This window comes from Heterocephalus glaber, unplaced genomic scaffold (assembly GCF_053883595.1).
Source record: "Heterocephalus glaber isolate CG9 unplaced genomic scaffold, H.glaber_assembly_v1.0 deba00001733, whole genome shotgun sequence".
NCBI lineage: Eukaryota > Metazoa > Chordata > Mammalia > Rodentia > Bathyergidae > Heterocephalus > Heterocephalus glaber.
In genome coordinates this window covers 19772677-19800484 of record NW_028258444.1, presented here as the reverse complement: position 1 = coordinate 19800484, position 27808 = coordinate 19772677, and the positions used below count along the sequence as shown (strand labels likewise).

The 27808-nt window shown below is 38.8% G+C and overlaps 1 protein-coding gene across 6 annotated transcripts in view; it reads right to left on the bottom strand.

Moving 5' to 3' along the window:
• The window catches only part of Atf1 (activating transcription factor 1), a 63887-nt gene that overhangs the window by 14277 nt on the left and 21802 nt on the right, over window positions 1-27808 (bottom strand). For 3 of the 6 annotated variants that reach the window (XM_087200155.1, XM_021243068.2, XM_004862978.4), the window contains 4 exons: window positions 23519-23619; window positions 7799-7929; window positions 3262-3441; window positions 3017-3176 (listed from right to left, as the gene is read on the bottom strand). In XM_087200155.1, coding sequence (XP_087056281.1) covers window positions 3017-3176; window positions 3262-3441; window positions 7799-7844 — 386 coding nt within the window. In that variant the 5' untranslated portion in view covers window positions 7845-7929; window positions 23519-23619. Of the gene's footprint in view, window positions 1-3016; window positions 3177-3261; window positions 3442-7798; window positions 7930-9949; window positions 10101-23518; window positions 23620-26911; window positions 27032-27808 lie in introns of those variants that run through there. The other 3 variants (XM_013079005.3, XM_004862976.4, XM_013079006.2) reach the window with 2 other exon arrangements.

Genomic DNA, 27808 nt, shown 5'->3' with positions numbered 1-27808 from the left:
CCCCAGCTCGATCCCCGGTACCAAAAAAAAAAAATTCAATGAATACACTGGGCGGGGGATTTAGCTCAGTGGTTTCGCTGCCTGCTGTGCAAGCGCAAAGACCGGAGTTCGATCCCTGGTACCAAAAAAAACAAAAACAAAAATGACAGTAGAGTGGTACCCTGGTTTATGAACTTAATTTGTTTTACAATTTTGGGGAAGATGGCCTTGGTTGTGTTTGTCATCCAATGCAGAATTTTCAAATGGAAGCAAATTTTTGCTGAACATTTTTGTTTGCAAACAGAAGCATTTGTGAACTGAGGTATTACTGAACTCTGAAGAGATTTTAAGAGGATGTTAGAAAATGGAAAGGCATACCCTATTATATAGAACCAGACAAGACCCAGAATAGCAAAAGTGATTCTGAGCAAAAAGAGCAAAATAGAAGGCATTACAATCCTAGATTCTGAGTTATACTACAAAGCTATTGTAACAGAAATAGCATGGTACTGGCATAAAAATAGATATAGACCAATAAAATAGCAGACACAGAAACAATCCCATGGTACTTCTAGCTGGGCTGGGGATTTAGCTCAGGGGTTCCGCCACCTGCCTCGAAAGCACAAGGTCCCAAGTTTAATCCCCAGTACCAAAAAAAACCCCCAAACAAATCATGTACTTCTAGCCATCCGATCTTTGACAAAGGGGCTAAAACCATGAACGCTGGAGAAAAGATAGCCTCTTAAACAAATGGTGCTGGGAAAACTGGCTATCCATGTACAGAAGAGTGAAACTAGGCACTTATCTCTCACCCTATACTAAAATCAAATCAAAATGGATCAGAAACCTAGGTTGAAACTGCTGGAAGATAAAATACAGAAAACATCTGAAGACACAGGCATATGCAAGCACTTCCTGAACAGAACACTAATAGCACAAGAAATAACACGAAGGATCAACAATAGGATTATATTAAAAGGCTCCTGCACAGCAAGGAAAACAATCAAAACCACCTTCAGAATGAGAAAAAAATTACCAGTTACTCTTCTGATAAAAGGCTTAATATCTAAAATAAAGAACTCACAAAAATTAGACCCTATAAAACAAATGACCCAATGAAAAAATAGGCCAATATGGGGCCAGGGATTTAGCTCAGTGGTTTTGCCACCTGCTGGGCAAGCGCAAGGACCTGAGTTCGATTCCTGGTACAAAAAAAAATAAGCCAATAAAATTAACAGATATTTCTCAAAAGCAGCAGCACAAATGGCAAATACATTAAAAAATATTTAACATCTTTAGCCATTAGAGAAATCCAAATCAAAAAAACACTGCGATTTCATCTATTCCAATAAGAATGGCCATCATCAAGAACACATAAACCAACGAATGCTAGTGAGGCTATGGGGAAAAAGGAACACTTCTACATTGTTGGTGGGAATGTAAACTAGTATAGCTACTTTGGAAAATACTATGGCTTTCCTCAAAAAAAAAAAAAATCAAAACTATAAATTCCATTTGAAAATATACCTCTTTCCTGGGTATTTTCTTGAAAGAGTTGAAGAAATCATACTGTAGAGATACAAGAACACTCATTCGTAGTGGAACAATTCACAATTGCCAAACTATAGAAGCAGCCTAGACGCCCAACAACCAATGAATGGATAGTACATTTACACAAATGAGTATTATTTAGTCATAAAGAAGGATAAACTTAAGTCATTTGTAAGAAAACAGAGCTTAAGACCATAATGTTAAATGAAATAAGTCAGGTGCAGAAGGCTAATTGTCACCTGGTTTCTCTTATATGAGAAACCCAAAATATAAAGAGTTAAAAGATGATAGGCAACAGGAGGTGGAGCTTATGGATAAGCAAACAAAGTGGTTTCTTGATCCACTCTGGGAGGCTGTGTCTCAAAATTTTAAAAAATGTTTATAGGGCTTTGTATGTAGCTCAGTGTGAAGGCCCTGGGTTCCCTCTCCAAAACAAAAAGGGTTTCTTGAGATGAAATAAAGCAGAGGCAGGGCTTGAGAGGACTGACTCCAAGACTGAAAGAAGTTCTGTGGATAAAATGCTTTTATGCAGCATCACACGCTACAAAAGAATCTTTCATTCAAGGAGATGTAGAACTCACTTGTTTTTTGTTTTGTTTTGTTTTGATTTGTTTTCGGTACCGGGGATCGAACTTGGGTCCTTGTGCTTGTGAGGCAGGTGGCAGAACCACTGAGCTAGATCCCCAGCCCTCACATCTGTCTTAAGTAACACAACTACCTAATCAATAAGTAGCCCTCAACATCAAAGCAAGACCTTCCACCAGCAAAATGATCAGACTTGTTAAAGGTTCAGATGGGGCCGGGGATTTAGCTCAGTGGTTCCGCTGCCTGTCTCGCAAGCACAAGGTCCTGAGTTTGGTCCCCGGTAGCAAAAAAAAAGGTTCAGATGATTGTTGGCATTTTTTACCAGTAAAGTAGTTTTAAACATAATGCTATCACATTCTTAATAGACCACAAGTATACTGTAAACATACTTTTTTTTTTTTTAGTACCAGGGATCGAACTCAGAACCTTGCGCTTTCGAGGCAGGCATGGTGCCACTGAGCTAAATTAAATCCCCAGCCCCTAAACATAACTTTTATATGCACTGGGAAATCAAAAACTCATAATTTGCTTTATTGTGACATTTGCTCTATTGTGTTGATCTGGAACCAAACCCACAATATCTCCAAGGTATGCTTGTATAATTTTCACTTAACTCTGTGAGTCCAACAAGAACAAAATGTTGTCTGAAAAGCTTTCCTTAACAATGGTATTTCAAAGGACACAATAAAACTAGAATAATTCTAGAGCATATACTATGCATGTTAAATAAAGAAAGTAAGAAATGGGGCCCACTGATCTACTGGGATTGAAGTAGACAATCTTACAGTAAAATAAAGTTGACATGTATCTCCTTCTTTCTAATTATACTATTCTAACATATGGTATGTTCTAAGATTTACAAAACCCTTACCCATTCTGGTAGTATAATTTTACTGCTTACCTATTTTTCATCAGCCTTATTTCTCTCTTCAGTTGGGGGTCATCTGTCTTAGTTGTCTGAGATGTAAGAGTTACCGGAGATGTCATCACCACAGTTTGTGGCAGTGAAGTAGCTGAAGGCGTGGTACGGATCTGATATGTTTGCATATCTCCTGATGCAGCTGTATGGCCAGAAAGGTGAATTAGTTGCTAAGTGTCTTTGAAAGTACTTTGGGAAACTTTCCATAGATAGTTAAGCATACTTACTTTGTACAACCACCTGGTTGCTGGGCACAAGTATTTGCTGTCCATCAGAGGTCTGTGCATACTGGAGAATTGTACCTTGCTGAGTACTGCCTGAATTGGTCCTGGTTAATGTATGAAGTCCCTGCACACCATCTGTTCCTGGGCTGGCCAACTGTAAGGCTCCATTTGGGGCAATGGCAACTTTGACCAAAAGAAAAAATAGTATTATAAGGCTACATAAAAAAATGGGTGAAAAAAACCCAAACTACCTGTTAAAATAGGTTTCAATGCAACTCTGCTCGGTAATTGTGGACCACTTTGGATGAACCAAATAGTGAAAAACAGTAAAATGGCATTTCTTTATAAAATTCTATAGTTCAGCTGTACTGTCTTAAATTCATTCTCAAGTTGTATAATACATAACTGATTGGTAAAAACAGCACATTTTGGAATCCATGGGGCACTCTATTAATTGCTAATATCACAAATTCTAAAGCATCAGAAGAGGGCACCCATGGCTAACTTTTAAAAGATAAAAAAGAAAAGGAAACAAACATTGTAATTTTACATGCTATTTATGTAACTGATATTTAAGAAATGTAATCTGTTCATTCATTTCCTTGTGAAAAGAAAGTCACCAGAACCCACCTATTGGATCACATTACTTAGCTCCCTGTAAACATTTTTCATTGAATTATACTTGTGATAATGGGTCTTCCCTTAAATTAAAACCCAGAAGATATAATCAAACAGAAGTTACTTTAGCATTATGCAATTTCAAATTTTAAAAATCCCCTTTGTAACCTAGTGTTTCATCTCTGTACCCTCTTTTCAAATTGTAACTATGCAACATCTTTTTCCTTTTTATGCTTTACCTGCCAGGAAGCTAAAATAAACTTCTGTGTGTGTGTGTGTGTGTGTGCTGGAGAGGGCCATAAGTGAAAAAATTTTTTTCAGCTGTTTCTACTCCCTCCCCACTGCTACACACAAATATTCTCACATATTTAACTCGTGTCTTTAAAGACTCAGCATGGTGACACTCACTTGGGAGTGGTCACCGTTCACATGTTGAAGTAACCAACTTTTGGTGCACATCGTTCCCAATCTTTCTGTATGCTCATACAGACTGACACAGTAATACATAAATCAAAACATACACATTTGTAGATGCATGTAGTGATGTGAAATAAATTTGATAATACAGAACAGTTAAGTAACCAACAGCCTTGCATGCCTATTAGGTTAAATTAAACAAAATAAAAAATTCAGCTTCTCAATCTCTCCAGCCACATTTCAAGGACTCAACAGTCACCTGGTTCAGTGGCTACTGTACTCAGTGATGCAGATATGCATTTCTGTCATCACAGGAAGCTTTGCCCTAAATTCTAGTTTGTATTATACTTATCTCAATTATAACATGAAATATTTGCCTAAGTTTCTTTTTTTTTTTGTACTGGAGATTGAACTCAGACCTTGCACTTGTGAGGCAGGTGCCAGAACCACTGAGCTAAAATCCAGGCACATGCCTAAGTTTCTATGTAGTCTAACTTTTTAATGGTCTTAGAATAAGCCATATTTTAACTTGTTAATATACTGCCTTAAAAACTGGGGGGGGGTCAGTAACATATATAGTATATGTAGTAAAGAAAAACTCAAGTTTGGGCCAGGGATTTAGCTCAGTGGTTTCTCCGCCTGCTGCGCAAGCGCAAGGACCCGAGTTCGATCCCCGGTACCAAAAAAAAAAAAAAAAAAAAAAAGATTTGCCGGGGATTTAGCTCAGTGGTTCCGGTGCCTGCCTCGCAAGCACAAGGTCCCCAGTTCAATCTCTGGTACCAAAAAAAAAAAAAAAAAGAAAGAAAATTAGAGTCACATAACAAATTTCTTCCCAAACAATGTTATAAAAATAAAAAAACACTCAAGTTTGTTTAAAGTGAACTTCTCCAGTGCCACTGAGCTCTGCTACCAAGTTTCTTTCCTTGCAACCACTGTGTGTGTGTATTCATTTAATTCATTTATTCACAATTTTAATTGAATGCCTACTATGTGCCAGGTCCTATATAACAAAGATGTAGCTATGAATGAGACAAAGTTCTTTCCCTCAAGGAACATACATTCTAATGAGGACAGATCAGAAATAAGCTAAGCCACAATTATACACATATAATCTGTAAGTAAACTATTACGTATTTTTCTTTGAGAAGGGGTTTGAGACAGTCTCGTTATATAGTCCAGGTTGGCCTTAGAATTTGCTATGTAGCCCAGGGTGCCTCAAAGTCAGATCCTCCTGTCTCAGCTTCCCAAGTTCCAGGATTACAAATTTAATTACTTTATAAATGCTACAAACAATAATATGGAGGTGAAAAAAATAATAATAATAATAACATGGAGGTGAAGAAAACTAAAGAAAAGGAGAACATACTTTAACACGAGTTATCCGTATAAGGGGATACTCAGCAGCGAAGTAAGGATACAAGCCACATGACTATTTTGGGGAAGAACATGGTAAGCAGGGAGAAAGATAACCCCAAAGACTCTGAAGTAGAAACAAGCTTTGTGGGTGTCATGTACAACAAGAAAACCTGTGTGGCCAGAATGCCATCCCGAATGGTAGGCAAGGCCAGATCCTGAATGTAATGCCTTACAGGACCTGGGTTTTATCCTAAGTGTGACAGAAAATAGAGGTTTTGAGCCTAAGTGAGGTCATCTAGTTAACATTTTTAAAACACTAGCCAGGAAAATTGGGGCGGGGGGGGGTGCTGTATTATTAGCTGGGCATGGTGGCACATACCTGTACTCCTAGCACGGAGGAGGCTGAGGAAGGACGACGGCCATGAATTGGCACCCAACCTCAGCTACAAAGTGAGTTCAGGGCCTCGCTCAACAGTGAGACCCTGTCTCAAATGCTCCTTTCCAACAAACAACCAAACAAACCCAAAAAGCCTATATTATTACATAATAATTATGTATGGAACTATACAAATATAAAAATGATCAAAATAGACCCAGATATGCATGAAATATCACCTTCACCTTATACTAAATTCCTATTTCAGTAAGGAGAGATTTAAATGTATGAATAGTACTACTCCCATAAACTGAGTAGAAAACTAGAAAAAAAAAATTGGGTTTCCCGACTCCTTACACCAAAATAAATTTAAGATGGATCAAAGATTTTAAAGTTTAAAAAAAAAAAAGTATTAAAAGTAAATATAGAGGAAATCCCAGAGATACAAAAGCCTTTAAAATCATTAACTCCAAATTCAAATGTCATCAAAAGAAAAGCCTGAAAAAATGTGTCTTTTGAACAATTTATTCAACTTTTAGTATGGTTGAACTTTTCATTAAAAATGTTGCAAGTAAAACTAAAAGCTGAACTTGAAAATATTGAGAGGGCTAATTCATTATACTTTGTCAATTTTGTCATGTCCTTTTTAAAAACCAAGACTTTACTTCCTAAGTTATTAAGCAAAACACAGTTAACACACACAAAATTTGTGTGTGTGTGTGTGCTGGGGATCAAACTCAGGACCTTGCACTTTTTTGAGGCAGGAACGGTGCCACTGAGCTAAATCCCTGACCCAAAAAAAAATTTTTTTTAAAAGCTGGGTGGTAACTCAGTACTGAGTTCAATACCCAGTACCCCACAAACACACAAAGGCAAGGACCACATTTGTATCCTTTATGACTTTACCTAATTCCTAGATGAGATTCTTCTTTTTTTGCCTTGTTTTGCAATATTAGGAATTGAACCTATAGCCTTTGCACTTAGCCATATTCCCAGCCCTTTTTATTTTATTTATTTATGAGACCAAGGTCTCCCTGTGTAGTTGAGGCTGGCCTTGAACTCAGGGATTCTCCTGCCTCAACCTCCCAAGTATTGTGATATAGGTGTACACCACACTTCGCCCTGACTAATCTTTGTACCATTTTCAGATACAGAGATTTAGTGACTCATTAAGGTGATCAGCCCCTGAAATCACACCGCAGAGTCTAAATTCTCTTTATAACTCAAACTTCCTTAACCTCATACTGAAATCCAATGTTCATGTTTAATCTTTCATTGTGTAACTATTCCAAATAGTAAATTCCACAGGAATTAAGGTCATGGACAGTGGCTAGTGTCCAAAAGAGCAGTCTGTATGCAATACTATAGTTGGGGAAGAGGCTGGGGATTTGGCTCAGTGGTTTCGCTGCTTACTGTGCAAGCACAAGGACGCGAGTTCGATCCCCGGTACCGAAAAAAAAAAATGGTTATAGTTGGGGAAGGATTAAATTTCCAGCTTCATAACAATCTAATTTTGCATCATATTCCATCAACTACAAGCTGTATAACTTCCTAAGATTCCATTCCCTCATAAACTAGTAACTGCTTACCTCAATAAGTTGCTGTAGGCAGTAAATGAGACAACACTGAAAAGGTACTTTGCATTATTCTTAGCTTAAAATATTATCTTTCAATAATTACCACTATTAAATATCACAGTCTTTCTTCACACCACCTTTTCCTACAGAAAACCTAAGCTGTGTATCCATCAGGTGGAAATGATCCTATACATACTGTACTGTCCACTGCTAGTCTGATAGATGGGAGTTGGAACAGACATAGATGTGACAGCAGGAACTCCGGGGTTTTCTCCGTCTCCTTTTCTGCTCCGTGTATCTTCAGAAGACAGGTCTTTCAAAATTTTTCTGTGAAAAATAAAACTCCGTTAATGCTGGTAATGAGAACACCTTCACAAAAAGAACTGCTAAACCTTTCTCAATCTCAGGTTAAAAGTACCATAATTTAACTGGGTAATGGCACACACCTATAGTCCCAGCTACTCAAGAGTCTGAGGCAGGAGGATCACTTGAGCCCATGAGTTAGAGATCAACCTAGACAACATAGTGAGATCGCCCTCTTGGGGATAAAAAAAAAGTACAATAACCTACTAGATACCAAGTAAACTACTGTGTCAAGAAATCATCATCAAAAAAAAAAAAAAGAAAGAAAGAAATCATCATCATTGGCCAGGCGTGGTGAGGCATGCCTGTAGCACTCAGGAAGCTGAGGCAGAAGCTGAGTTCAAGGTCAGCCTCAAATACATAGTGAGATCCTGTCTCAAAAAAAAAAAATCATCATTATGTGTTTCAGTCTAGTTACATTTTGCTTACAACTGTCCAGAAAAAAAAAGGCATGCACTAAAAAAACAGAGTACTTTTCTAGGTGCCAGGCCCTTGTAGAGGTAGAAAAAAACCTATTTCCCTACAGGAAAGATGTCCCTATTGTGAGTTAATTAATATTCATTAAATAGTGTCAGTGACCTTCACTTATAAAAAGATCAATTTTGTCTTATTGGCCTTCAGTTCTCAGAAAAAAATCAAGACTAGAATTACTACTATAGCTAGGTGTGATGGCACAAGCCTGTAATCCGTCACCCAGGAGGTTAAGCAGAAGGATGGCAAGTTCAAGGCCAGCCTGGGCAATTTAGTAAGACTCAGTCTCAAAATAAAAAAGGGCCAGGATGTAGCTCATCACTCCCTGAGGTCAATCCTCAGTACTACAAAAGAAAAAAATACTACTGTAAATATGAAGAGTATCAGCAATAAGTAAAACTGCTCATTTTGGCAGCTGCCGCGGAGGCAACAAGTGCGAGAGGCATCCGTGCCCGCCACGGAGCACGCGAGCCGCCCTGCCGGGCGCGGCGCACGGAGCGTGAGCGGCGCTGGTCGCAGGGCTGAGCCACGCGGAGGGGAGCGGAGCGGCTGGGACGTGGATGCTGCCGCGATCTCACGTCCCCGCCCCGCCGAGCTGGAGCTGCCCCCGGACAAGACATGAGAAATGAGTGTAGGACGTCGAAGAATAAAGTTGTTGGGTATCCTGATGATGGCAAACGTCATTTATTTGAGTGTAGCAGTAGCCAAGAAAAAAATGGAAAAGGGGAGGTAATAATACCCAGAGAAAAGTTCTGGACGCTATCTAGTCCTCCCCAGGCACGCTGGAACAGAGAACAAGAAAAGCTGAACAAGCAGTACAATCCCATTTTGAGCATGCTGGCCAACCAGACCGGGGATGGATATGGGTCTTCAACTAGAAGCCATCTGAATTACTGTGAACCTGACCTGAGGGTCCCATCCGTTATAACAGATTTTAACAATTTGCCGGACAGATTTAAAGACTTTCTCCTATATTTGAGATGTCGAAATTATTCACTGATTATAGATCAGCCAAATAAATGTGCAAAGAAACACTTCTTATTGCTGGCTATTAAGTCCCTCACTCCACATTTCGCCAGAAGACAAGCAATTCGGGAATCCTGGGGCAGAGAAACCAATGTGGGGAACCAGTCAGTGGTGCGCGTTTTCTTGCTGGGCCAGACCCCGGCAGAGGACAACCATCCAGACCTTTCAGATATGCTGAAATTTGAGAGTAAGAAGCACCAAGACATTCTTATGTGGAACTACAGAGATACTTTCTTCAACTTGTCTCTGAAGGAAGTGCTGTTTCTCAGGTGGGTGAGTACTTCCTGCCCAGACACTGAGCTCATTTTCAAGGGCGATGACGGTGTTTTTGTGAACACACATCACATCCTGAATTACTTGAATAGCTTGTCCAAGAGCAAAGCTGAAGATTTGTTTATAGGTGATGTGATCCACAATGCTGGGCCCCATCGAGATAAGAAACCGAAGTACTACATCCCGGAAGTTGTTTACTCTGGGGTTTACCCACCTTATGCAGGGGGAGGTGGATTCCTCTACTCCGGCCACTTGGCCTTGAGGCTGTACAACATCACTGACCGGGTTCATCTCTATGCCATTGATGATGTTTATACTGGAATGTGCCTTCAGAAACTCGGCCTCGTTCCAGAGAAACACAAAGGCTTCAGGACATTTGATATCGAGGAGAAAAACAGGAATAATATTTGTTTCTACGTAGATTTGATGTTAGTACATAGTAGAAAACCTCAGGAGATGATTGATATTTGGTCGAGGTTGCAAAGTGCTCATTTAAAATGCTAAACTATATATAAGCTAAATTTTGCATAGAAAGGCATATCTGGACCCAAATTGTATTTTCACATTAGGTTATTTGTATGTTAAGCCATCGGAATTGCTTTTATAAGTAGTATCCATTTGAGGGCCTCCAAGCCCTTCGATTTGGTACTTTTGTGACCAGGGAAAGCAGATGACAATTTTTTATGGAGAATATGACAGGGTGATTGGTTCTAATCCCTTCTACTCGCTAATGGTCATTATCTTCTAATTTGTGCCCTTTCATCTGAGTCATGTTTCTAGAATTTGACCACTGTAAGTTATTTTTGTTTTGCCCTTCTGTATGAGAATATTCTTACTTCCATTATAATGACTGATATATCTATAATTCAGGTATATTGAACTTATTTGCTACCAAGATCTTGTTGTTCATGACTCAATGGTTTTTGTGAAATGGAATTATGTTATTTTCATAAGATGTGGATGAATTTTGTTTTTGCTTGTTTGGTTTTTTGTTTTTGTTTTTTTGAGACAGAGTCTCATCTCACTATGTAGTCCAGACTGGCCTTGAACTTGCTATGCATTGAGGATGGCCTTGAAGTCATGGCCATCCTCCTGCCTCAGCCTCCCAAATGCTGGGATTACAAGCATGTGCCATGACACCCAGCTGAAATGTGGATGAATTTTTAAAATTGTTTAGAAAATAGAGTATATCAAAGTTTCCTGCCACCCCATCAGTATTTTATGTTAATTAATTAGTTAATTTTATAAAATAAGAGTCACTGTATGACACATCCAGTTTATCTTGTTGTGATTTATGATCAGGAAAATAAGTTTAATTTTTCTTATGGGTGATGTCACAATAGTTACATAATTTTAGTATTTGGAAAATAAGAAGTGTGATTCCATAATAGCCAACTGATGATTGCATCTCCCCTGACAACCATTCATATGAGTTTATAAATTTTCATTGTGGATTAGGACTTTTGAACTTGAAATGCAAAGATGGCAGTTACAGATGTTTTAAGTGGTTTGTCAGTTTAAAACTCCAGGATTCTATTCTTGCCACATTTTCACATGTTGCTTATCCACAGTTATTATTCTGAGTAGTGATTGCTTCCCTGTCGCAATGTAGAAGTGCCTGTGTTTTTATTGTTCAGATCCAAGACCAAAACATTTTCTTAAATATATTTTGTGTAATATTTTATTTGTATACAGTGTTGTTGCTGAAATATTTAACTAGAGCATGGTATTTTAAATGTTAAGATGTAACATGTTAAATAAAGCTAATGGTTATTTTTGAATTTTAAAATTCTTTTTTTGGAGGTATGAACTAGTTGATAAAATTCTGCTAAACTATTGCTTATATGTACTATCTTGTAACATGCTTTCTTGAAATATTTTTGTGTTTTTAGAGCTGAAGATTCCTATCAGATACAATATTGGGGACTGTAAAAATGTGGAAATAAAGCAATTGTATTTAAAAAAAAAACTGCTCATTTTAACAAAAAGAGGTAAATATTTCAGAGATATATTTCAGAGTTGGTGAAATGGGATGCATGACAGGAAAAAATATGGGAAAGTATTTCTTGCTGAAAAGATATTCCAAAAGACAAATGGGACCTCTGGTGATCTGGGTCACCTTTCCATCCCCTACCTTGCAATTCTATTTAATCTACTTCCCAAATAAGCCATCCACTACTTCCAAAAAGTACACTCTTCTATTACTGCACAATGAGAGGTCTTCTTCAGTTCAATGCAAAGCTGGTTCTATCTAGTGAAGCTAGAAAAATTTAAGCCTAACCCAATAATGGATCTATGTCCTACACTGTGCAATATTTCACTACTGCCACAGGTGTTCTTTAAATCCAGTACTTTCAGCTCTTTCATGTGCTCTTCTATGACATGTTGAAGATCCTTCTCCAGCTTCAGCTCTTTTCTCTGGACACCGTTCCCAGCAAGAGCTAATATAATTGTACACTCTATTAGCAGAAGTTCCACAAAGAGAACAAGAAAGGTGAGAGTCTACAGGACTCTGTTTTAGGCATTTGCAGAACAGTCATGGTGGTTCCTAAACCTGCCTAAGTATCTGAACCATCTGGAGAGCTTTGTTGAACCCAGACTCCCTGATGCTGATGCCCCTAAGGATTGAGAGGTCTGAGGCAGAGCTCCAGAATCCACTTCACAATGCCTGTGTGCCCTCATGCAACCAGCCTAGCATGCCACAGTGGAACACTGTGTCCATTTCTTTTTCAATTTTAAATTACAAAACATTTTGAACATAAAGACAAGTGCCTAAAGTAAAACATCGATGCACCACATACCACAAATCGATAGATAATAATATGCCTTACACTGGGGATTTAGCTCAGTGGTGCCAAGCCTGCCTCGAAAAGGCAAGGTCCTGAGTTCGATCCCCAGTACCAGAAAAAAAAAATATATTATGCCATATTTGGTTCAAAATTTTTTCCCTCAGTACTGGGGATTGAACCTGGGTGCTCTGTTCTGAGCAATATTCCCCAGCACTTTTTTTTTTTAATTTTTCAGACAGGGTCTCAGTAAGTCATTAAGTTGCCCAGTCTGGGCTTGAACTTTTGTTCATCCTCAGCTTCCCAGAATGCCGAGACTACAGGGATGCACCACCACACCCAGGCTTGCTTCAGATAATTTTAACAGAAACAAATCAAGTTATATAGATACAAATGTCCTCCCCACCATAGTACCATTATCTAAGTTGTTGTGTATCATTTGTGTACATTATTTTAATTACATAGCAGTCATATATATTATTTGCCATTGTTCTGTGTTCTTTGTTCTCTTAACATGACCTTGGATAAAATGGGGCGCAGTTTTTTTTACTTTTTCTGGCCATCACCCGTTCCATGGGCTTGGGTACCCAATACACACTGCTGACCCAATTGACTTTTCCCCCATTCTTTCTCCTGAACTTGACTCATATCCAGTTTTACATTGAACACTTCCATTCAACAGGCAATTCAAACTTAATGTATCCAAAATCTACCGTTAGGTATCCTTCCATTCCTGGCAGATATTTCAGTAAATACCAGCTCCATTTTCCAGCTGCTTAAACAAAAATTCTGATGTAATCGTTTCTTTTTCACAACCCATCACCAATGCATAAGCAATTACTGTCTCAACCTTACCCTCATTACCTCCACTGTTGCCACCCCAGTAAATGCCACCATCACCTCGACTGGACAGTCACAATAGTCTCTCTTGATCTCCTGTTGTCTACCTACCCACGTTACAGTCTGTCCTCCACACAGCAGTCAGTCTTCTTTTTAAAATGTCAATCAAGGGCCGGGGATTTAGCTCAGTGGTTTTGCCACCTGCTGTGCAAGCACAAGGACCCGAGTTCAATCCCCAGTACCAAAAAAAAAAAAAGTCAATCAGATCTAGGAACTCATTTGCACTGGGTGCCTATCTCTCAGAATAAATACCATGCCCTATAAGGTCATAACCAGGCCTCCATGACTTTTTTTTTGGTACCAGGGATCGAACTCAGGTCCTTGTGCAGCAGGCGGTGAAACCACTGAGCTAAATCCCCGGCCCAGTTTTTTTTTTCTTTTTTTGGTACCAGGGATCGAACTCGGGACCTTGCGCTTGCGAGGCAGGCAGTGAAACCATGACTTTTGTTTTTTAAGGCAGGGTCTTGCTGTGTAGTTCAGACTGGCCTTGAACTTGTGGTCCTCCTGCCTCACTCTCTAGAATCCTGGGATCACAGGTGTGCGCCACCACACCTGGCCCCCTCCATGACCTAATGTTATCTTTAATCACTCTCCTTTCTTCCCTTCTCTACCTAGCTTCAGGATTTTCAGCTTCACTGTTTCAAAGAATCAACTTTTGATAATCTCAATTAGTTTTCTCTTTTCAATTTCATTAATTGCTATTCTTTAGTATTTCCTTTCTTCTGCTTTGGTTTGGACCTACCTTATTTGGTAAATTAATTGTTTATTAGCTGTGCTGTTTAATTTCCATGTATTTGGAAACTTTCCTGTTATATTTCTATTATTGATCTCTAGTATAATCCAATAGAATCAGGGAATATAATATGCATGATTTCAATTCTTTTAAATTTGTTAAGGTTTACTATGACCACAGATGTAGTATTTATTTCCTGGTGAATGTTCTTTGTGAAAAATTTGTCAAAAATAATCTTCATTTTATAGGTGTTTGGCAAAGTGCTCCAAAAATGTCCACTTAGGTCCTACTGTTGACTGGTGTTGAGTTTTATAATCTTGCTGATTTTCTAACTCCAAGTTCTACTGAACACTGAGATAAGTGTACAAAGTCTTTATCTATAGGTGGATTTGTTTATTTCTCTTTTTAATTCTGTTGTTTGTTTTTTTTTTGGTACCGGGGATCGAACTCAGGACCTTGCACTTGAAAGACCGGCAGTGGAACCACTGAGCTAAATCCCCAGCCCTGTTAAGTTTTTGATATATGTACTTTGAAGTTCTTTTGTGAAATGCCTATATATCTGTATTGTTATGTCTTCTTGTTGAACTATCATTATGTAATGTAATGTCCTTTATCTCTGCTAGTTTTCTTTGCTCAATTTTGTATAATATTTATATAGCAAAGTTAGTTTTCATTAGTGCTTTTATGGTGTATCTTTAGCCATCCTTCTGCTTAGTTATATCATTAATTGAAGTGATGCATTTAAAAAAAAATCCACTCTAATCATCTTTGTCTTTTTTTTTATCTTTGTCTTTTTAAGGAAAAACACCTTTGCAATCATTCATTTATCATACAGTTAACTCAAAGTGTATAATTCAATGTTTCTAATATATCATCCCCTCCTAAAAGAAACTTAAGAGGCAGGCGTAGTGGCACCCACCTATAATCCCAGTACTTGGGAGACTGAGACAGGAGGATTTCGTAGAGTTCAAGGTCAGATTGGGCTACATAGTGAGTTAAAGGCCAGCCTGGCCTACATAGCAAGATCCTGTCTCAAACAAACAAAACTAAAAGAAACTTAGTACCCCTTAGCAGTGGATCCCCATTTTACTTTTTCTTCTCCCAAACTTTAAGCAACCACTCATCTACTTTCTTTCCTTCCCCCTTCTTTCTTTCCAGTACTAGGGACTGAACCCAGGCCCTTGTGCATTCAAGGTAAGTGCTCTACCACTGAGATGCACCTCTAGTCCCATCTGCTTTGTTTGTATAAATTTATTAAACTGGACTGTTCACATAAATGGAATCACACAATATGCAGTTTTTGGTGACTAGATTCTTTCACTTGGTATTTTCAAGGTTTGTCTGTACTGGAACATAATTATCAGTACAGTGGACCCTTGAGTTACGACTGACCTCACATATGAACAACTTGGGTTATGACCAAAATGTTAGTTTTAACTTATGACCAAAGTCTTGAGTTACGACCCAAATGCCAGTCTTTCCCGTGTGGGGTTAACTGAGAAAGCCTGGGCCAAAGTTTCTCTAAGGACACTGAGATCTGCCTGGAAGAAAGCATGACCTAAAATTATACAGGAGAGAGACTTTGAAGGCTGTGTAGAGAAGCCTGAGCCTTAGGTGACCCTGTGGTTGATGACACTGTCACTATAGTAGAGTTCATGGCTCGCAGGTAGACAGCAGTGATGAGGAACTGGTGGAGGAACACTCAGAGGAATTGTCTACAGAGGAACTTCAGCAACTTCTAGCTGAGCAACAGAGAATGGCAGCTGAGGAGCTTTCTGAAGGGGGGGCGGGGAGTATCAACAATCAGTGCAGAAAAATAAAGGAAATAAATAAAGGAAATCCTGAAAAAATGAACAGAGCTACAAACATTTGTGGAGAAGACCCACCCAGACAGAGAAAAAGCCAATCTCTGCATTCAACTGCTTAATGACAATATCATGTCATACTACAGAACAGTGTTAAAAGACAGAAACAGACAACCTTAGACCAGTTGAGACCTAGTGAGCTAGAAGGAGGTCCTAGTGGGCTACAGACTCTCCCAAGGAGAGAAAGGACACCAGAGGGCCAGTTCCCTGATGTTCTTATGGAAAGGGACTCTCCTTCCAAACAATAACCACTTTCCATTTCATCCTCCCTTCCTGCAAGCCAAAGATGTCAACTTGAATGGTGAGTACAGTTGTTTCTGGTAAACTAGGCACATTTTATCACTTTTTGGTGAATACTAGGAAAATTATTGGTGTTTCTGATAAGTTTCGCACATTATACAAGTTTTTTATTATGAAAAGGTTACTTAAGGAGTGCTTTGGGAGGTTCAGAAGGCATTTTGGGTATTTCCATTATTTCTTACGGGAAAAATAGTCTTAACTTACAACCAACTTGAGTTACAACCAGCCCTCACGAATGAATTGAGTTTGTACGTCAAGGGTCCACTATACTTCACTGTTAAATAATAATCCACTGTATGAACAGAGAATCAGTTTGTCCATTCATCAGCTGATGGACACTGGGTTGTTTCCACTTTGGGGCAATTATGAATACTACTACTATGAACGTTCATGTACAAATTTTATGCCGATGCACGTTTTTATTCCTGAGAACATAACTGACATTGGAAGGGGTAGGTCATATGGTAACCTAGCATTCCACAGAACTGCAAACCATTTGCTGTAGCATGTGTACCACTTTACATCCTCACTGGCAATATATGAGGGTTTTAATGTCTCAGAATCCTCACTAACACTTGTTACTATTTACCTTTATCACCTAGTGTTTCTGAAGTAGTACCCTTTTGATTTGCATTTCCCTGATGACAAACCATGTTAAACATTTTTCTTATGTTTAATGGTCACTTATGTATCTTCTTTTTTTTTTTTTGGTACCGGGGATCGAACTCAGGACCTTGCGCTTTCGAGGCAGGCGCTGGAACCACTGAGCTAAATCCCCGGCCCACTTATGTATCTTCTTTGGAGAAATGTTTATTGAAATTCCCTCCTCCCCTTTTTTTCCTTTTCTGGTGCTGGCGACTGAACCCGGGGCATGGTAAACACATACACCACCATTCAATGAGCTATGCCCCCTTGGCAAGGGTTTTATATAGCTAAGCTGAGGAAGGGAGTTGAGGCAGTGTCATTTTTCAATTTTAATTCTTCTACTTTCAGTCAGGCTTGCTGTCTTCTGCTATGCCTGCTGCTCTCACTGTCCCTTTTCCTACAGAGCTAAAAGAATCACTGGGTTGTGTGAAATGGGTGAGGGGTTTGATGAGTATAAAGATCTAATTACCATGGAATTGTGTGTCACCATGTATAAACATTGAACTGATAGTTTTTATCCCCGCCTCAACTCTACTGTCAGAAGTACTTCCAGAGTGGATCTCCTTGCATCTTATTGGTATTCCCCATTCTGATGGCTTCTGTTCTGTTTTTAACTAGGTTATCTGTGGGCCAGGGATTTAGCTCAATGGTGCTGTTGCCTGCCTCACGAGCGCAAGGTCCTGAGTTCAATCCCCAATACCAAAAAAGAAAAGGTTATCTGTCTTAATATTTAGTCTTCCAGCCAATGAACACAAGATGTCTTCATTTATGAAGATCCTTTACAATTTCTTTCAATAAAGTTCTGTAGTTTTCAGTATATAAGTATTAGGCTTCTTTTGTTAAATTTGTATGTACAATTTAATTTTTATTAGTGTATGTTTATAATACAGGATAGTGTTATCCACTTTGGAGAATTGCTACATGCATATAGTATATATTGATCCCTTTCAATCCCTTTATCCCCTTCCTCCTTTATATAATTTATACTCATAAGTTTCATTTTAAACCTGTGTTATAGTTCATGCTGTCAGTGGGGCTGTTTTCTTAATCTCACTTGGGTAACTTGCCAGTGTATAGAAATACAATTCATTTCTGTATATTAATCTTATATCCCACAACCTTGCTAAACTTATTTATTTTGGTATGGGGATCGAACTCGGGTCCTTGCACTTGCGCAGCAGGCAGCGAAACCACTGAGCTAAATCCCCGGCCCTAAACTTATTTATTAGTTCTATTTTGGTGGATTCATCAGGGTTTTCTATGTAAATGCTATGGTTTGAGTATGTGCTACAAACCTAACCTCCAGGGCATCAGTGCTGAAAAGTGGGACCTTCAAGAGGTGATTAGGTCATGAGGTCTCTGCTCTCATTAACAGATTAATGCTGTTACTGCAAGAGTACCTTAGTTATCTCAGGATGCTTTCAGTCCCTCCATCTTTCCCTATTCTGCCTTCTACTGTGAGATGATAGCACAAGAGGCCCTCATGATGTGCAACTTCTAAACTGTGGACTCGTCAAGCCTCCAAAACCACGAGCCAAATAAATTTACTTTCCCTATAAACACCTAGACTAAGGTATTCTATTACAGCTGCACAACACAGACCAAATAGTATGAGATCATAGCATCTGCATATTTTTTTCTTCTTTTTCCAATGTGGTTGTCTTTTATTTAACTTCTGGACTAATTATTTGAGTACAATGTCAAACAGAAGTGATGACACAGCTGGGTGTGGTGGCACATGCCTGTAATCCCAGCACTTGGGCGGCTGAGCCAGGAGGATCCTGAGTTCAAGGTCAGCCTGCACTACACAGTCAGACCTTGTCTCAAAAAAAAAAAAAAAAAAAAGCAATGACATCAAATATCCAAACCTTTATCTTATTCCTGATCTTGGGGGAAAATATTCATCAGCAAGTATGCTGTCAGATATGGGCTTTTGTAGATTCCTTTTATTAAGATAAGGAAACTGCCTTCTATTTATTGAGTAATTTCATCATGAAGGGATTTTGTTAAATGCTTTTACTGTGTCTCTTGAGAGTAGGCTTTTATTTTTCTTTAAATGGGTGTCATTATTTTATTTTAAAAAGTTGAACAAGCCATTATCAAAGCCAAGTAACTATTATAGGCATGTAATTTAGAGATGGAAAATTCTGTGATGTAGATTCTCATCCACAACTCTTCCATATTTGACAATTTACCAGTTTGAAGTAGCCTCTAGGGGAGGATATAGATAAGAACAGTGTCTCCACTTTTAAAATACTATACAAAGAGCTGGATATAGTGGCTCCTGAGCATTCAGGAGGCAGAGGCAAGAGGATCTCAACTTCAAGCCCGAGGCCTTTGTTTTTATTTTATTAACGTGTATTACATGGCTTAATTTTCTTATTAAATCATCTTCCATTTCAGCAATAAATGCTACTCAGCCATGGTGTACAATGCTTTTTATATGCTGTTAGATTTGGTTTGCTAATACTGTTTGGAGAATTTTTATGTCTGTGTTATGAGGGATGCTAGTATCTAGTATTATAATGTGCCTTTTAATTGGGGAGTTTCAGCTATGTCTTAAATATAATTACAGATGCTAGTTGACCTACTGTTTTATTATTTGCTTCCTACTTACAATACTTTTTTAAAATTCTATTTCCCTTCACCTGTATTCTTTTAGGTTATCTGAAGGTTTTTTCAGAATTCCATTTTAATTATTGTATATCTGACTTAATCTCTTTGGATTTTTTTAGTAACACAGCTAGCTAGTTTTTTGTTTTTGAGGTACTGAGAAGTGAACCAAGGCCACACACATGCTAGGCAAGGACTCAACCACGGAGCTTCTTCCCTTGACCTTTTTAGAAGCTTTATTTTGAGACAAATCTCACTAAGATGCCCAGGCTGGCCTCAAACTTGTGATCCTCCTGCCTCAACCTCCTGAGTAGCAGGAATTACAAGTGTGCACCACACCTGGCTAGTAGATACCTAGTTTTTCAGTCTTCTTAGGATCAATATTTTGCTCACTTTGGCAGCACATAAATTAGACTAGGATCAATATTTTACCAATTCAAATGGAATATACCCAGCATTACCACGTTAGATCTCTATCTCCCTCTTTATGGTGTAGTTTTCTCATATTGACAACCTCATTAAACAATATCATTTTTATTTTTAAGTATCAAACATTTTAAAGAAATCAACAGGAGGATAGTCTATTATATTTGCCTAGATATTGCTGGTGCTGTTTCTTCATTCGTAACCTTCCACATTTCTTTCTATTGTAAGAACTGGTTCACACCTGTAATCCCAGGGACTCTGGGAGGTCGACGCAGGAATATCACAAGTTTGAGCCCAGCCTGGCCAACTTAGGAACATAGATTCCATCTCAAAATAAAAAGGGCTGAAGATGTAGCTCAATGTGAAGGACCTGGGTTCAATCCCCAGTAAAGACACACACACTCATACATGTTAGTTTAGAGTTAAGTCTACTAGCAAAGATTTCTATTTGTTTTCCTGCAGGAGACTATTTCACCTCCATTTTTTTTGCCTTTTTGGCACTGGGGACTGAACCCAGGGTCTTTGCACTGAGCTACATCCCCAGCCCTTTGTTTTTGTTTTTGAAGGTCTTGCCAAATTGCCTAGGCTTGCCTTGAACTTGGGTTCCTCCTGCCTCAGCCTCCCAGAGCCCTGGGATTACAGGCATGCACCACCACCTGATGGCACTTCCATTTCTGGATATTTTCACTTGATACAGAATTCTGGATTGACAATTCTGTTTTTATTTATTTGCTATGCTGGGGATCGTAGGACCTCCTACATGTCAGGCAAACACTCTACCACTGAGCTATCTAATCTGTATTTTTTATAATTTTCCACTTATTTCAGGAGGATTCACTGCTCAGAATATTTTAATAACAGCTCCTTGGAGTCATTACCACATATTCCAATATCTCTGTTGTCTAGGTATCAGCAACTGCTGATAATCTTTCCCATGAAAACTGGGATGCTTTTCCAGGTTCTCTCCTTGCAAGGTATTTTGGACAATTTCCTATTAGACTCTGCGTCTTGTTTAAATCTTACAAAAAATTTTTGCACTCTTGTTTTAGCAAGGTTTTAAATTTGGTTGTGTTCAGGCTGTGACTCCTTTTGTTGTTATTGTTGTTTTGAGACAGGGTCTCACTATGCAGTTCAGGCTGGCCTTGAACTCACTATAGTCCAGGCTGGCCTGGAACTCATGGTGATCTTCCTGCCTCAAACTCCCGACACACACATAAGGATTACAAGCATGCACCACCATGCCTGGCCTAGATCAGCCTTCTATGAGTTGTGGTTCCATTTTAAGTTCTATTTTCAAAGCCTTTGCAGTGATGCTCAGATCTGTACCATGTGAATGCCAAGTGGCAGCCAGCTGAGGATTTGGGCCATGGGCTTGCTAAATAAAGAGAGAACTCAGTTCTCAAAGTTTATGTATGCTAGGGAAAGCCATTTTTATTCTCTATTCACTAAAACATTATTAGTGAGTGTTGAATTTTACTAAATACTTTTTCTGCATTTATTGACTTGATTGTATTGCTTCTGTGGATTCTCATTTAGAGTGGTTTACTTCATGTATGTTTGATGACTCCTGGCTGAATTCCTATTTGATCCTAATCTGTGACAATCCAGAAAGCTTAACTTTAGGAAGCTTCTCAGATGTTCCAGCTACCTTCAGAGACCCCCTAATGAATGAGGAAGTCTCAGGTTCAGAGTCCCTTCCTGCAGTAGACATAAAGTAATGAGTATACCCTGGTTTTCATGATTGTTTTCCTTTCTGGGTTCAGCTCATGTATTTTTTTTGGTACCAGGGATCGAACTCAGGTCCTTGCGCTTGCAAGGCAGGCGGCAGAACCACTGAGCTAAATCCCTGGCCCCAAGGGCTTTGACTTCTTTATGCTTTTCCTCATTTTAAATATAGTCTTAATAATTTCATTATCTGAAGTACTTTAGGAATTTAATACTGTTTACTGCACCTGCTACTGTTTGCTAATAATGTATTATTTTTCAGCCTTTTTATGGTTTTCAATTGTAAATTCATTCTTTAGGGTTTATGGACACAAGATAGTTCACAGACAAAATTGTGTCTGTTATGGTTTGGGTAAGTGTTTCCCCAAGGTTTTGTGTCAAACACTTGGGCAACAACCCTGTGGTGCTACTGGTGGAACCTGTAAGGTGGGGCCTGCTGGGATCAAGTTAGGTCAGTGGGTGTGGGCCACTGAGGGGGATGTCAAGACTAAAGCCCCTTCCTTTCTCTTTTTCACCATCTGGGTATGAGATGAACAGCTTTGTTCCACCATATGATCCCAGCCATTAGGCACTGCTTTGTCACAGGCACAGAAGCAATAGGGCTAATTGGTAAACCTCCAAAATTATGAGCCAAATAAAACTGTCCTCTTTAAAAGTTGATTAACTCAAGTATTATGTCAAAGAAATGCAAAGCTGACTAATAACATCTGTTCACTGATTATTCAATGGAGGCCAAAATCCTTCACAAACTAGCAAGGTCGGAAGTAATCTAGCTCCTGTTTACCTTTTTGTGTTACACAACCTGTTCCTCCAGGTACCTTAAACTTCCAATTCACAGAACAGGGCAATTTTATTTCATTCAGTCTACCTGTCCCTCAGCTGAAGCAGCTCTTCTCCTGCCTTACAAAACTCCTTCCTGCCCCAGTCTCACAAAATAAAGATTTGTGGTAACCTGAGTCACATCTCCATGATGTCTTTCCTATTTATTCCACCAGACAGGATTGACTATGCCTATATAGTTCTCTTGTATAATCTAAAATCCTACAGCATTTGTATATATGTCTCAAGACTGTTTCATTTTCTGTCTCCTACTTCTCTTACCACATAGTCACCAGATTTGGCCAATTCTACCACAGAAGTGTTTCAAATTCACTCACTCCAAAGACTCCCATGACCCATACAAAATCATCTAAATTACTTCAATGCTTTCTATCAATTAGGTGTGCTACCTCTAGTTTTCCATTCATTTGGATTACTGGGCATCTACTAGGGGGTGGCACTTTGCGAAGCCCCAAGGTCACAAAAATAATACTTGGGTCATGCCCTTAATTAAAATGGAATTCCATCAAGATGAGGTAAGAGGGTTCAGTAGAAGGACACCGTCAAAGAGAGACCTAATCTGGTCTAGGGCTGCTGAGAAAGGGTAACCAAAAAGACTCCTGTAAAGTATATACAGGAATTACTGTAGAATACAGAGCAAAGACCCAGACTCAGCTTCCTAAAGGTGAAAAGGAAACACAAAATAGTCCAATCCTTAATCTCCAGTCTTGCTTCATATTACTTTTAGTTAATTATTCTAAGCTAATACGAAAATTTAAAATGTTGCCAGAAGACAAGTCTAAAATCACCTTCAGCCTAGGGAACTGGGCCCTTTACAAGCTGGCTACAGCTGGCCTCTCTTAACACTTCCCTCTGACACATGACATGCTCCCTCTTTAGTCTGTTTTGCATTGCATCACTGGAACTCACTGGTAGTGAGGTTTGCAGGGTTTAATCAAATGAGTACTGACCTGTAAGATGGACGGCGTGCTAGGATCCCGTGAGCTTTCTGTGAGGAGCCTATGCTGTCAGATGAGTCCTGAGACTCTTCACTTTCTGATAAAGACGAAACCTGAAAAACAAAATTGGTTTTAATATGAGGAAGAATATAGATGGAAAAGAACTGAGTTTTTACTTTAAAAATTATCTGTCTCCTGCCAACCAAATTCACCTGTACTTTAAATCTAAGGTCTAGAAGAAAGGAAAAAGGAGAACGTTTCTTTCAGGAGCACAAACTGAAAGAAACATATAATACAGTAGGCTTAGAGTTAAGAATAAAGTAATACTGTTCTACTACAGTTAAAAAGACTAGTTAATGGGCCGAGGATGTAGCTCAGTGGCGTCGCATCTACCAGGCAAGCCACAAGGTCCTGAGTTGAGTCCCCAGTACCAAAAAAAAAAAAAAAGACTAGTTGCTGATATCAAGCTACACTTTAGTTCTAAACTGGTGCATAGTACTCAAATATTTAGTTGGCCATGGTAGCAAATGCCTGTAATCCCAGCTACTCAGCAGGCTGAGGTAGGAGTATCTCTTGATCTCAGTGTGGGCAATACATTGGGACTCCATCTCAAGAAAATGAAACAAAAATAACTTTTTTTTTAAATCACTGATGCTATCTGATTTGGATTTTGAACACTTTAAGTTTGAAAAACCTATTAGAGGGCTGGGGATTTAGCTTAGTGATTCCACCGCCTGCCTTGCAAGTGCAAGGTCCCGAGTTCAATCCCCAGTACCAAAAACAAAAAACAACAACAAAAAAATCTATTAGATATCCAGTTGCCCACCCTGAGGAGGCTGCTGAATACACAAGCCTCAGGCCAGGGAAGAGGTCTGTACTAGATATATAAAACTGAAGGCAGAGCTTTTTGCAGTCCTTAAAGCCATGAGATTAGACAAACTCAGCATAAGAATGTATATAAAGGAGAGAATCAGGAACTCAGGAAAACTCCAACCTTAACAGATTGGGAAGAAGAGGAAAACCAGAAAATAAGACTGAGAAAGAGCCATCAGTGAGGAAAGAAGAAAATCAAATGAGTAAGCTGTCTTGGAAAAACTAGTGAAGACAGCATACTGAGAAAGAGATATCACCTATGTGAAATGCTGCTTACAGGTAAAGTAAAACAAAGACTGAGAAGTGATCATTTTACTTGGCAAGATGGAGGTGACTGGCAAGGGCAAGTGTAAATATATGCAATTTAAAGATCTGCAATAGTCAACTATCTCATTTCACAATTAAATGAGTTAATACATGTATACATGCAAAGCACTTAGCACATGGTACTCACAGTAAATATTGCTTTCCTATGTGTGTGTATGGTACGGAGGATTGAACCTAGAGAATGCTGAGCTGCATCCCCTGCCCTTTTTATTTTGAGACAGCATCTCACTAAGTTACTCAGGCTGACCCAGAGCTTGGGATCCTCTTGCTTCAGCCTCCTAAGTAGTAGGATTACAGGTGTGCATCAGCACACCTGGCACTAACTATTCTTGGTTGGGTTTTTTTTGGTGGTACCAGGAATTGAACTTAGGACCTTGCGCTTGCCAGGCAGGCAAAGTGCCGCTGAACCACATCCCCAGACCCTGGCACTAACTATTCTTAACAATAATTACTTTTAAAATGACATCAAAACAATATTTTATAATTGAGAAAACAAGTTACTTTCAGCTTTTAAAATGTATTAAGTTTATCAAACTTGTCCAAAGTCAGGTTATGATATCTACTTCATCTTCATATTTTTGTTGGGTGTTTTGTTTGTTGTTTTTGAGACAGGATCTCACTATATAGCCTAGACTGGTCTTGAACTTGCAAACCTTCTGCCTCAGCCTCTTGAGTGCTGGGATTATAGGCATGCATTACCCAGCTTCATCTCCATTAAAAAAAAAAAAATCCAACCATGTTTCTAGAAGGAACGTTAAGTCAGTTCTCTACATTATTACTATCTATTTAGACTTTGGCATTAAATTTCCAGAGAGACTTGTTTTACATTTTATTATCTCTTTCAAAAATGAGTTCTAAGCCAGGGATTTAGCTCAGTGGTTTTGCCTCCTGCTGCACAAGCGTAAGGACCCAGGTTTGGTCCCCGGTACCAAAAAAATAATAATAATAAATAAATAAATAATTTAAAAAATAAAATAAAAATTTTAAAATGAGTTCTAATTTTGATAGAAAAGCACTAGTCACAACCCAATAATAAAGGACTAGGGCTGGGGTTTAGGTCAGTGGTTTCGCTGCCTGCTGTACAAGCACAAGGACCCGAGTTCGATCCCCGGTACCAAAAAAAAAAAAAAAGAACTAATATAATTTTTATTTTTTATTTATTTTGGTACCAGGGATCAAACTCAGGACCTTGCGCTTTTGAGGCAGGCTCAGTGCCACTGAGGTAAATCCCTGGCCCACTAATACGATTTTTTTTTTTTGGTACTGGGGATTGAACTCATGACCTCATCCTTATGAGGCAGGCACAGTGCCACTGAGCAAAATCCCCAGTCCTATTAATACAATTTTAAAAAAGAAAGATGTCATTTTATTTTTCTTGAAGCATCATTTCTAATCTAAATCATTGGCAATTTTCACAGCTTGTCTCTAAATTTACTTGGTCTCTCACTGAAAATAATTTCTAAACTAAGGGATTACTTGTGACTAAGATCATCTGTTTCTCTTAATGACAAGAGTAGCAAATAAAAATTCAAAAATCCATGCAGCCACCACCTTTCACATGAGAATACCAAATGAAGATGCATGCTAGAGTTGACAGCACTGCCAGTCACTACCTATCCAGGAAAAGATGAGGTACTATATTCATCTTTTCTTCCCAGATGGCTGCTTCTAAAAGTGACAGATGACCAAAGGCATTCTGGGATTCACAGGAACCAAAGATAAAATAAGAAAGCAGAAAGAAAAGAGAGCCAAGGTGGCCCTATTTCTTTCCTAAGGTGGTCAGTTGTTGATATGAAGGTAGTTATAAGTAAGAAATGTCCTTTACTGTGCGAGAACTCTCTGATTTGACCTCCATAAAGCATAAGATAGATAGTTACTTCTTTTGCTAATACTTTCAAACCATTACCCTTGCTTCAGAATTCCCTTCATGAAAGATATTACTGGGACAAAAGGATTCCTCCCCTGAAGAAAGTTTTGTTTCCTTAAATTCTAAGCAGTAACCTCTCCAAACTAATTTCACTAGGTATTACATACATGTAATCAGAAATTCTAACACTTTTCATGTAGCCTCACTGGATCTATAACCCAATTTCTAGGACTTTGTTAGCTTGGACTATGATACCATAACTATAGCAACTACCGTGTGTCTGACCACTTAGGGTATAAAAGTCCCCACCCTCAACCACTATCTTTGAATATCTGTACCGTCTGCACATGAGATGGGTGAATTACAGAAGACTGAGCTGTCTGGATGACCCCCTGAACCTGTATTTGCTCTCCAGGAAGAGGTACAACTGTCACTGGCGCAGGTCCTCTTAATGATATCTAAGAACAAATAAAAATTCAATTAACAAAATAGATATTGTACCTATGTGCATAAGACAGCTGAGTTAACACTGGAAAACATTTCAAAACTGATTATAGTTAATCACATCTATTAACCAAACATTATTTCCCTCCATGCTTAAGACTGAACTAAGGGGTTTAGAATATAAACCAATTATAACATATTGTAAGAGCTATGACAGACAAAAAATCCTGTACTATGGGGAACAAAGAAAGGGCATTAAGGTAGCTGGTCTTGAAGGCTAAATGACTGCATAGGGATGTCTGTGGACAGGGAAGGGTAGCAGGACTAGAAGGTACTTCAGGCAGAAGAACTGACTGTGCAAAAACATGGAGGTTCTTTAGGATATTCTGAAAAGATCTGGTGGAAACCAACCAAGAAATCAAGTCAGAATGAGAGAAATGCCAACATTAGGCAAGCATCACGAAAAAAAAACCTTTCAGGTAACTAACTGAAACATAAAATCAGAATTTCTGAGAGAACCTAATAGGGATTCATAGGAATACCACAACAAAATACTAAACTATGAAAAGCCCACCTACCATATTACAAGGCTCACCTCATAGGTTCTATCTGTTCCAAGCAGCTTCCTTAAGTAGTCCATTAACAGAGACCTTGCCTTCCTCAGACTGCTCTGGTTCATACATTCCTCTTGGCCTTACATCACAAAACAAAATCCCAGGCTGCTTTTCAAGCCCAGAAGTTACCTTCCTCACTGTTCCACTTTTCTTTCATGGTACTAGGTCCCAAGAACA